The sequence below is a fragment of the Pinus tabuliformis genome, chromosome 4_2 (assembly GCF_031772625.1).
Source record: "Pinus tabuliformis cultivar Carrire ecotype Pingquan chromosome 4_2, CPIR1, whole genome shotgun sequence".
NCBI lineage: Eukaryota > Viridiplantae > Streptophyta > Pinopsida > Pinales > Pinaceae > Pinus > Pinus tabuliformis.
In genome coordinates this window covers 765,996,107-766,008,697 of record NC_142304.1, presented here as the reverse complement: position 1 = coordinate 766,008,697, position 12,591 = coordinate 765,996,107, and the positions used below count along the sequence as shown (strand labels likewise).

Genomic DNA, 12,591 nt, shown 5'->3' with positions numbered 1-12,591 from the left:
AGGATTGCAAGACCACCCGCCGTGCCAGTCGTGTCCTGACCCATCACCTGGTATTGTATTTTTTGTTTTTTTATTATACCTTCTAATTGTTGGGAGCTAATTTTTGTCTCCTGGATTATCATTATGCTAGGCTTATCTTTCTTTATCCTCTCCTTTAGATACCTCTGCTTTCCTTTACTGTTGAGTCCCCTAATGTTCCAACTTGTGACTATCATTTTATAACTTTTTGGATGGTTGTTGAAATACCTCTGAAAGAGGTATAACCCTGCCTGAGTTGACCAATATTTCTCCAACCACTTGTATGGTTTCATTCAATGTCCATCTACCTCGTTTCCTGCCTCCTTTGCCAGTACTGTCCATTCCCAGACTTTGGGTTCCTTGCATTCTTGTTTGATCTATCTGATTTGCTAAAGTAATTCCTTTCTTTTCCTTGTATTTCTAGAATGTCTCTTTATACAATTGCTTTTGGGCTTCCGAGATAAACCTTTCATCAAGAATTTTCCAGTCCTGTAACAATCTTTTCATGATTCTTTCCTCCTCATTTCCACTGTCCTTCTGTGTATCTGTCCCCATCTGAGTTTGTTCTACTGTCATCTCCATGCTCTCCTCTGCTCCTCCTTCTGACCTACTATTCTGGTTTAGGTCTGGTTCCTTTGTATCTTTTATAATTTCCATGGGTTCCTTCGCATTTTCTTCTTTTCCAGACTCCTCTTCTTCCTCCTGTAAAGCCTAAAACTTGTTCTAGCATTCTACTGTTACTTTTTTTGTAGGTTGTTGCATCCTTGTCATTTCCTTCCCTGGTCTTTTTTTCCTATGGATTTCCTGGAAACCCGTTTCCCCTTCATCTGTCTCTTCTGTCCTCCTTTGCTCTTCTTCATGTTTCCTTTGTGTTTCCTCTTCTTTATTCAGTGGGCACTGTTTGAAGAGATGTCCTTATTCATGGCACCTTCTACATCTGAAGGGTATATGCTCGTAGTCCATCGGTTGCTGCCATATTTCGTCATGGTACTCTAGCTCTATGTACTCCGGCAATGGTTCTGCTATATTCATATAAACACATATCCTTGCATAGGATGTATACTTCCCTCTTTTTGTTGACTCTGCTACTTTGACAAAAGTCCCGATTGTATTGCCTATGCCTTCCAGGATATCGGGGTCCCAGAACTCCATTGGTAAACCAAATAGTCTTACCCAGATGGGTGCTGCTAGCATCTTTTCATGGTCTGGATTATATCGATCCTCCCAATGCCTCATAAATAAACCATCATTATTCATAAAATATGGTCCTCCTTCGAAGGTTCTTTCCTTGTCCTCCAAATTTGCAAATATCACTGTAAAGAAACCCTTCGCCCCTAACTTTAGATCTATATGCCCTTTCAGCTTCCATCTTTGTTGTATCCACTTAGCTACGTCCCTTTCCGACAGCCAAAAACCTACAAACTTGCATATCAAAGCATGGTCTCTCATATAACATCTGTAGTCTTCAAGTTTGTTGTTGGGTATTACATACCTTGGTTTTTTCTGAGCTCTGGGAAGACATCTGCCCCCAAGTTTTGTTTGCCACCGATTCCCCAGTACTGGCACGTCTTTGTTGTTCTCCTTTGGGTCTCTTTGCATCCCATCCCCACTTGATTCTCCCGCCGCCATATTTTTGTAGGAGGGGATCTCTCCCCTCCCCGGTTCCCCTACCATGGTGTCTTTCAGTCCTTTCTTGATTTATTAACCCTCCTCTTCTTGTTGTGTCTTCGCAGGTTCGTTTGTGTGCAGAAGACTTGCGCTCCTCCCCTTATCGTCGTCGTTGTTCCTCTTTCGGCCCTGTCTCTGTTAACCCTAGGTTTTCAAAACCCTTGCTCGACCATCATTGCTCCTAGTCCTCATCTCCTCTCCCAATTGTAAATATAATTTATCATAAAATTAAGTTTTATTAGGTTTTGAAAAATAAACCTATAAAAATATTAGAATAATAATTTGTATTTTTTATATTTAAATGTTTTAAAATCAGTTTATAATTAAAAAAAATATATTTATTATACAAAATTTTAATATTTATCATTAATATATAAGTATTTTTGACATGTGGCACTACAACCATCATGAAATTTGCTAGGAAGTGCCATGTCATATATATATATATATATATATATATATATATATCTTGGGATATTTTGACTTTTCATTGGTTTTTAAGTTGATTTATTATAAAATTAAGTTTTGTTGGGTTTTAAAAAATAAATCCATAAAAATATTAGAATAATAATAATTATTATTATTTTATATATATTTAAATGTTTTAAAGTCAATTTATAATTAAAAAATTAATATTTATTTGACAAAATTTCAATATATATTATTAATATATAAGTATTTTTTATTTTTTTATTATGATTATACTTTATTATGATATCCTAAAAAAGAGAACAAAAAAATTTAGCAACAATGAAGAACAAAGTAACCATGTGATGGAACTTCTACTAGAGTGTAATGGAGCTTATGCTAGAGTGTAAGGAAATATTTAATTCTTGTAGATTAATCATGGAGTAATGTGGCTTTTGTGCCGCCTTATTTTAATCAATCTCGTGGATTGGATGTCCCTGTAATCTATCAAAGTGTAATCTATCAAAGCTTTGGCCAAAATTAATGCCATTGGTGTTGCTTTTACCCCAAAATGGCAAATTATGGGGACTTGGACGGTGATTTGAAGCATTCAAGGATTGATAGTTTTATTCGCAAGCCCAAACTCGAAATCACAGAGGGTGTGCTTGGAATTTCACAGGGCACGACCTAGAGATTGGTTAGTGAATTCAAGATTGTCTACTTTAGAAAATAACTCCTATTCCAAAAAAAAATGTAATTGTAGTCACCATAGGTGAGATGTGCTTCCCATTTAGCTTAAATTTCTTTTTTTCCTTCTAAAAAGACTTTTATGTTATCATGGTTCCCATATTTTCAAAACTTAGAACCTACAAGTTCAAAACTAGCATAGAAATGAACTTAACCAAAAAATGATTAATTAAATTAGATTGTTTTTCCTAAAAGAGTGTCTCTCTTTCCACATCTGGGAGAGTGTCACTCTACTCTAGTTTCACCTCCTCTTGCTCCCACAATACTAAAGGAACTGACAATGACATCTTTACCAAAAATGACTTCTTCAATCCTAATAGCAGCCTAATTTTGTTCATTTAAAATCTAACAGGTGGAGTCCTCTTCATAGATTTATATGTCTCTTTCTACGGTCTTCCAGTGACTTTAGATATCTGTCATGTACATATTCTTATTGAGAAGTAAATTTGTTGCACTCATAGAAACTATTAACAATTCTTGTATTGGAGTGAGTCATCTACATATTCTTATCGAGAAGTAATTTTGTTGCACTCATAGAAACTATTAACAATTCTTGTATTGGAGTGAGTGGCAAGATAATCTTCCCAAATCTTCTATTCCTTAGGTGTACCTTTACACTTCTAAAAGCAATAACTAATTTTAAATTTAATTTAAAATAAAACCTACCCAGTATCTAAGCTTTCAAATAAATAAAGAATATAAAGTATCTAATCCCTCAAATAAATAAATATAAAAATCAGTCGAGTAAGGTTGTGAATCACAAAGTTGAAAAAAAAACAGTAAAAATAACGTCAACATACATCCACGTGATGCATGTACCATCATCGCAGTCTCTGTTTTGATGAAAAAGCTTTGAACGGACACTTTGACGTTACAGGCGTACATAAATATTTGGTAAAGACTTTTCAAGTCAGGATATGGCTCACATGACGGCCGCTGCCAGGCAACCAATAAACACAGAACAGCACATGAAATTTTGGCAGTACAAAGCAGTCGTTTAAGGAGGCCGAGGAATTGGCTGGACAAGCAAACGTGGCTGGTAAAAATATTTCAATTTTTTTTTGTAGATGTGTGTTTGAATCATGTTTTTGTAATAATTTTTTCTGTTTTCTAGATGACATGCATTATATAGTCTACTTTTTGTAGATGTCGTGTTTGAATGATGTTTTTGTAATATTTTTCTCTGTTTTCTAGATGACATGCATTATATAGTCTACTTTAACTTCTTGATGATTAGATTTGCCTAATTTACAAAATCAAGTCAATAGTTGATTTATAAGGCGTAGTTTAAAGAAGTGAGGATTTCTGGTGGGTGATTATTTTTTAAGAAATTTAGCTATAAGAGTATTTGAATTGTTTTTTAATAGTGGAAATAGATTGAATTTTTGGATACCCAAAATTCTAAAAGCTTGTTATAAACTAGATTTCTAAACACTTCTGTCAACTAGATCTCTAAACACTTTAGTATTATCAGTAAGCTGTGCGCAGATGACGATCAGAGTTGTAACGAAGATGTATTTCCATGGAAGGGGTTCTGCACGGTCTCGCTGGATGGGCCAAAGTCTTACGCTATTCTACTTAATTATTGTTCTTCCAACATTGATCAATATTACACTTCATGGGCAGATTTGCAACGGAACCACAACTAAATGCGGCGGCGGTAACTATACAGAAGGCAGTACGTTTGAGAAAAATCTGAACAAAGTCTTTGATAGTCTTGCTGAAGGGGCCAACAAAAGTGGGTTTAATATATCTGTGTATGGCCAAAGTCCTAACAGAATATATGGCCTCCTCCAATGCAGAGAAGACATGACAGTCGACCAGTGCTTCAGTTGTTGGCAATTTGCAACCACTAACATTCGACAAGATTGTGGGACTGTCGTTAGCGGTAGTATCTGGCCTTTTGAGTGCTTCTTACGCTATGGAAACTATAATTTCATCGGACAACTGGATACAGATTTGGGGTCTAATTATATTGAGGCCTTCGGAAACAGGGTTGTGTTTATCCCGCCTGACTTTGAAGTTACTGCAGAGAATCTGTTAAAGAAATTGTCAATTGAAGCAGCAAGTGAAACTAAACGGTCTGCTCTGTCTATAGCTCTAGATTCGGCGTCCCAAACGGTTTACGGTCTGGTCCAGTGCACCAGAGATCTCTCTACTCAGGATTGCAGAAGGTGCCTCTCATACTCAATCAGTAAAATGTTCACATCTGACACGGCTGCAGGAGTTCAGTATTGGAGTCAAAGCTGCATACTCCGTTATGAAATATATCCTTTTTTCAGTTCCACCGCGTTTCCACCCACCACTACGCAGGGAGCAGCTAATAATGCACAGATCAAGTCTTCACACAAAAACAGACACATAATTCCCATAATTTTAGGTGTTGTGGGTGCCTTGGTTCTCCTGTTAATTGTATGCGCGTTCGCAACTAGGAAGAGACTGAAGTCCGCCTTACAACTGGGAAGAGGCTATCAAGGTATTGCTACTTTATCATTATCTCAAATTGCTTGTCATTGAAAGCTTCCACATACCCATCTGAACCCTGGGTTTTATCACCTCCACGCTTTGCATATGATTACAACCAGACTTAGATGGTATGTGCAAAGTGACCATGTTCAATAGATTTTAGAAAAAAATTTCAGAAGAAACTAGAATTTACATTTCTTATATTCAAGTGGGTGTATGCTAATGATGCTAATGAGGAGATTTTGGGTGTGGAATTCTGTGGGATTATTGTTGATGATACTTTTATTTTATTTTATTTTTTTAATTTAAAAATAGTTTCAGGGTTATAGAAAATCTTTAAGGTGTACTGTTAATATTTTATTTTTATTTTTTTTAATAGAGAAGATTCAGGGTTTTAGAAAATTTTCAAAATAATAGAATTACATAAGTTAAAATATAACCCATATACAAGCTAGTTATTACCAGATCTATCCAACCTTCCTTACAACCTAATCATCACCAAACCCATAACCAACCTTTCTAATAGCCTAGCTAACAGCCTAGTCACCATCACACCCATAACCAGCAATTATACAAACAAGCTATCTAAACCCCTACCCAGATATATTTTTCTAATATTTTTATATTTTAAATAAAATTTAAATAATAAAAAATAACTATATATTTTTTTCTTATGTTTATTTATTCAAAAAATCTAATTATAAAATAACAATATTTTTCCACTGGAAAAATCCTTAACTTTCATTATGTAGAAAATTACATATTGAAGATGCTATGCGCATATGCCTGAGGTCACTATACACAGTGTGCCTGTTTGTTACAAAAAGGATTATGTTCATATATATCAGATCAGATGTACCTCGCAGGGTCATCTTCCAATATTCTATAAAATACCTGTTTACAAAAATGCCTTCCGACTTTCCTAGCTGTTCAAAACATGTTTAAATATTACAAAAAACTGTTTCTGACATGTACAAAAATTCATCAGATGATTTATTGCTTAGGTGCATGCTGATATCTCGGATCATTGTATGGACGATGGTAGTATTTGTACTCATGTTGGCCTTGAACCTCTGTGATCTCCCATACTCCTCTGTCCATCATCGAGGCCTCCTTGGATAGTTTGTCAGCACTCTCGTTATGTTCCCTGTAGATGTGTGAACATGTGATGTTGTTAAAAGCTGCTTTGAGTTCAAGAACTTCATTCAATATAATGCTGAGTGTGTGAATGTGACAAATAGATATGTTGTTGAACCAATTTATGATGATTTTTGAATCCCCGAAGATGTTAATGCAAGAGATATGATGACTCAAAGCAAAATGAAGTAAATGACGGAGGGTAATGAGCTCTGCAAAATTGTTTGTTCCCATTCCCAGGCCTGCTTTTATTCTGTAATAATGTTGCTCGGATTTGAATATGATGAATCCGCCCCCACAACTCTGCTGGTTTGCGGCCCCATCAAAATATGCCCAAGGTGTGTTTTGATCTATTCGGGGAGGTGGGTGAGGGTGACGCACTTGCGAAGGTGGGGTCTGGTAGTTCACTGTAAGCAGCGATAATGTCGGCCTCCACCATTTGCCAGAAAACAGGTTGGTCATTGAAGATGATTCGGTTTCGTGCTTTCCAAATGTGCCAATTTACAAGAATAGGAAGGTTAACAGTCTTTGTTCCTTTGTGCCACGATGCCCAGTCTGTCCAAGCCTCCGATAGATCAATGCCCGCCCAGTTGCTAGAGTAAGAAATGGTGTTTTTGATAGCTGACCACAATTCTTGTATCAACCTGCATCGCAAGAAAAGATGTTCTGTGGTTTCGGATGCTTCTTTGCATATCGCACACTAGGTAGGTCCGTGGTAAGCCCTGTGCGATAGATTTTCTCCGGTGGGCACCTTGTTCCTTAGGACACACTAGAAGAAAAGCTTGGATCGCGGGGATGCGGTGAATTATAAAATAACAATATATTTATATACACTTTTATATTTTCTTTATATGTAAACTTATCATATAAAAATATACTTAAATATAGTATACTTTTATATTTTCTTTATATAAACTCATCATATAACAATATAATTAAATACACTTTTATATTTGGTAAACTGTAAAATACAAATCAACAAACAAAACAAAGCACTGAGATTTATAAGTCACCATGGTGAGTTATAGGTCACCATGGTCTTATACATTGTTAGACACACATGATTACCAACAAAGAGTAAATAAATCACCAAGCCCTTATACACCAACTAAGATTTATAAGTCACTAAAGCCTTATACACCAACTGAGAGTTATAAGTCACCAAGGCCTTATACACGGTTAAAGATACGGGATTACAAACAGAGAGTAAACGGGTCACCAAGCCATTACAGCTTTTGTAAAAATATATCTCCATATATATATATATATAATAGAATAAAATAGAATGCATATTGCTACAATAAAAAAATTATTAATAGCTATTATAATGATATATTTTAAAATTTTTAAAATATAAATATAAACTTATTTGAATTGTAAATTAAAAATATATGTTTTCCCAACTTAAAAAAATATATTTAAACATAAATAAAAGATGAGGGAGAAAAAATATACATAAATAAAAGATGAGGGAGAGAAAATATTGAAAGTGAAAATAAGGGAAAAATTCTCCCATATCGGTCAATTTCATTATAACATTAAACTTTTGACCTGTTAAGACCTATTACATATCTGCTTTTCGTTAAATTCAATGTTTATTCATGTTTTCAAAGTGTAACTTTATATGTGACATGGAAAACATACTAATCACAGAGTCAGTTTAATTATAGTATATTAAAATTTTGACATGGTAAAATGGTTACATATCTGCTGCTCTTGGAAAAAATGTTGAATTCAATTTTTTATTTTGTATTTTGAAAGTGTAACTTTCTATTTTCATAATACAGGTCAGAACGAGGAAAACACAACAATCAGTCAAATGGTATTTACAATGGAAACATTACTAACTGCTACTAATAACTTTCATGATGACAACAAGCTCGGAGAGGGAGGCTTTGGTCCTGTATACAAGGTAACAATAAAGGGTCAGGAAAGTTTCTACTAGTTTAGGAGGAGGGCAATTAATCGTTAAAAAAAAAAAAAAAATCACATTGATTTTTTTGTTTGAATAATTCAGGGAACAACTCCGGATGGAAAAGAAATAGCCGTGAAAAAACTGTCTGTCACATCTATGCAAGGAAGTAAAGAATTTCTGAATGAAGTTGAACTTGTAGCCAAAGTTCAACACAGGAATCTTGTGAATCTACTAGGTTGTTGCGCAGAGGGATCAGAAAGGTTGCTTATTTATGAGTATCTCCCCAATAGGAGTCTTGATAAAATTCTATTCGGTGAGTGGCTTCCAATTTATTATCTATGAAAGAAAATAGAAAACATTAATGTGTCCAGAAAGCTTAAAATTTTTATGTTGTACAGACACAGACATAAACAAACGCAGCAGGCTTGACTGGCAAAAGCGTTATAACATCATAGCGGGAGTAGCTCGTGGACTTCTTTATCTTCACCAGGATTCTCGACTGCGGATAATTCATCGGGATATCAAAGCAAGCAATGTGTTGTTGGACGAGAAACTGAATCCTAAGATAGCAGATTTCGGGTTAGCAAGACTTTTTCCTGAGGGCGAAAGTCACGTCAGCACAAAAGTTGCTGGAACTTAGTAAGATTTCACTATAATCATCACTCTTAAACATTGTTTCCTCTATCTTGATTTGATTTCAGGAAGATTGATGGTATTGCAATTGTACTTTATATAATTCTTAACATTGTTTCCTCTATCTTGATTTGATTTCAGGAAGATTGATTGTATTGCAATTGTACTTTATATAATTCTTGATATTGTACTTTGCATCTGCAGTGGATATATGCCTCCAGAGTATGCTATGCAGGGGCAATTATCTGTGAAAACAGATGTCTATAGCTTTGGAGTTCTTCTCCTGGAACTTATTGCTGGAAGAAAGAATACAGACTACAATTTGTTACCTGAAATGCAGATTCTTTTAAGATGGGTGAGATATAGTTTTCTTTGTATTTTTAGTTGAGCAATATTCTGTCCATTACACTAGAGTCCATTATGCCATCGGGGGAGAATTGAATTTGGGTGAAGGATGCCAATCATTTTTCTAACCATTTCACATAATCCAATTGACTTCTAGTTTTATTTATTTACTTTAATTAATTTGATTGATTTTATAGAAATCTGGTAAATGTGAATGAAATCAAATTAGTATTTCATAAATTTATTAATAACAAAGTCAAACAATTAAATCTACTTATGTTCCTCAGATTTTTGAAATATTACAAAATTGCAATATAATCCATCTATTCACAATTAAGCAACTGAAACTCGATCAGATTTTTATTTCTAGAATATTTCAAAATTTTCACTACAAAATTGCGTTTCTGTACCCCATATATGGGAGTTGTCTATAATGCGACTTTTTGGAGATTCCGGTGACGGAATCCGGCGGAAGAAATTGAGGTTAAATCTTGATTTGTTGCAGTTAAAATGGTTTTTTAACTGCATATTTGGATTCAGCACCCTGAAAAACCCCTGCGACGCTTTGATTGTGCAGAAACTAGCTATCAAACTTGCGATTCCAATAAATTGCTGCCGAATTTTAACTGGAAAAACCCACCGGAAAAACTTCCAAAAAGTCTCATTATAGACAACTGCCCATATATGTATTATAAGAATGATGACCCTGTTGTGATTATGCAGGTATGGAGCTCATACGGTGGAGGAAATACTGCGCGGATAATTGATACAGCAATAATTGAAACGTGCGACGAGACACACGTGCTGAGATGCATTCAGATTGGTCTTTTGTGTACACAGGCCGAACCCCACCTTCGTCCACTGATGGATACAGTGAGTTTGATGCTTTCACCTGATTCTGTGACTTGCTTACCCGATCCGACAAAGCCTGCTTTCGTGAGTTCCTATCTTTCCCAAACCACCGATTCCACCAGTTCTGGGTTATCACCCGCTTCTGCAACACCAACCTTTCCTGTTGTTGTTAGCTCCCCGTTGATGGTGGTGTAGAAGGTCAACGCTCCCCGTGTGTTTAGTGGCATGTGCTTAAATCTCACGATGTGTCTGTTTACTAACACCTGCAGGTTTTGGTGTAACAGCAATCGTGACTCCAACAAGTGGTATGGGAGCTAGGGTCGAATATCCACTGTGACTCCAAAGTGATTTCTGTTCTCCAGTGATTGTTTTATCTATTCCGTTGTTTCTCACTGAGTAATCTTGTTGTTTCTCCATTTGTTTGTCTCTATGAATTATTCTCTGCTATTGTTGGCTAAGTCTTTGAGTATAAATCCGCTGTTACACCAAAACCCGTAAGTGTTAGTAAACAAACACATCGCTAGATTTAAGCACATGCCACAAAACACACAGGGAGGAGCGTTACCTTCTACACTGCCATTAACAAAGAGCCAACCAGGAGCCAACCCTCTCTGTCATCGTCTCCCACTCCCGCATCTATCAACACTGTTTCCTTTAGTGACTTGGTATCTAGGTAATGCTATGAAAGATAAGTCAGGTTAATGGTTAAGCGGGAGGTTTGGTAGTCGTCTAATATGGAACAAGCTTATATGTAATAAAAGCTGCTCCAAAAAAGATTTCTCCATTTGAAAAATAAAAAAAAATAAAAAAAAATGAGAAAAGAAAGATAAGTGAAAGATTTGGTACCTAAGTAATGTTAAATCTGCGGTATAAAGAAGGGAAAGTTTTCAGTTAAGGTGCCAAGATGCTTGGTGCATAATTCTATTTGTAAAAATATCGTGCTGACTGTTTTTTAATATATAAGAATTAGGATTTGAAGTTTTATGTTTTTTTATTAAAAAAAATTGTTATCATAATTTTTTTGTTATTTTTATAGGTGGGGTCATTTTTATGTTGATGACAAATTTTGGAATTTTAGAATGAGAGGTAAAATAAGAAAAAAAATAATTTAGATTTTGAAATATTAATCTCCCTTTTATTTGTTAAATTTCAAAATATTCTCAAAATTTATAATTGACAGAATCTATAAATAGTGATCAAAATATTACATAATTAAGATTAAATTTTTTCAAATTATATTCAATATTAGTAAAGGTAAAGTGTATTTAAAGAAAATAATGTTTATTTTAAATTTCATTTGTAGCAAAAAATTTATAATTTGTACTTGGTATAGAGTCATTGAATTAGTTTAACTATCAATTTCAGTTTGGAACTGTGTATTGGTTTTAATGTTATGTATTAATTTTGTTTTGTTTAAAAAAATAGTTTTGATTAGACCCATTAGGATATATACAAATTTTGTAGTGTTTCAACTTATATTCATTAATGATTTCATTATGGTTATGGATGATATCTTTAATTCCACAAAGAAAAGATAAAAAATTCATAAAAATACATAATTTTGTAGATCAAGAATATCTTTAATTTTACAAAGAAAAGATGAAATTTCAAGGAATATATAATTGTGAAAAACAAGAATTATAAGAGAGTTTTAGTTGAGTAATTTTTAGAAAAATGTTTAGCTAAACATTTTCTCCATTATTATATCAAAATTGAGAATGCAATATTCTAATTGGATGGTGCAAGCAAAAGAAATGTTGTTAAACTAATGTAATTGAAAACATAAATTAGTGAATGATACAAAAAATGAAATCCAAACATGAACAAATAAAGAAAAAGAAATTTCTTTATTTATTGGATATATGGCTTTAAGAACTTGTTTCCTTTAATGTCATGACATTATAGAGTAAATGTCTAAATCTCGTTGCCATATACAAGGAATATTTCCTTAATATTCATCATTTAGAAGTTATTATTATTTTGAAATAGGAAATTTTTTAATGACAAAAATCGTCTCTACGACATATAACACATTGGAGGCGAGGAATGATCATTAACTCTAATAGGAAGAAATTAAGTATCTCACTTAACCTATGGGAATGGTGTGCTTCTTGGGGTTCTTAGGGAAGTCTAAAAATCCCTTCGAGAAATTTGTAGGGTTCATCCTTCAAACGGGAATGTCATGGATGGAATAGTCATTTATACCAAGGAATATTAGCTTTTGTGGTTATTCCAAATTTTGTTCACCTTATTAGGAGAGCATTAGTTCTCCTACTCCCTTAATAATGACTAGCGATATATTGATATTTAAGTATGGGTGGATACTTGAATGGGTTATATTACTTGCATGGTGCCCTCTCTTTGGAGGTTGCACCCTAATTAACATTATGAATAACCCATTA

The 12,591-nt window shown here is 34.3% G+C and overlaps 2 protein-coding genes across 2 annotated transcripts; one reads left to right on the top strand and one right to left on the bottom strand.

Moving 5' to 3' along the window:
- Window positions 1-933: 933 nt before the first annotated feature.
- On the bottom strand, window positions 934-1,647 carry LOC149171851 (uncharacterized). The gene has a single exon (XM_089426106.1). It carries the CDS (start codon window positions 1,645-1,647, stop codon window positions 934-936), a length of 714 nt encoding a protein of 237 aa, XP_089282232.1.
- A 2,649-nt stretch (window positions 1,648-4,296) lies between these two features.
- Window positions 4,297-10,786, top strand: LOC149171850 (cysteine-rich receptor-like protein kinase 15). The gene is made up of 6 exons (XM_089427612.1): window positions 4,297-5,317; window positions 8,232-8,356; window positions 8,462-8,672; window positions 8,758-8,998; window positions 9,197-9,347; window positions 10,061-10,786. Exons 1-6 carry the CDS (start codon window positions 4,330-4,332, stop codon window positions 10,382-10,384), a joined length of 2,040 nt encoding a protein of 679 aa, XP_089283738.1. The 5' UTR covers window positions 4,297-4,329; the 3' UTR covers window positions 10,385-10,786.
- Window positions 10,787-12,591: the final 1,805 nt, after the last annotated feature.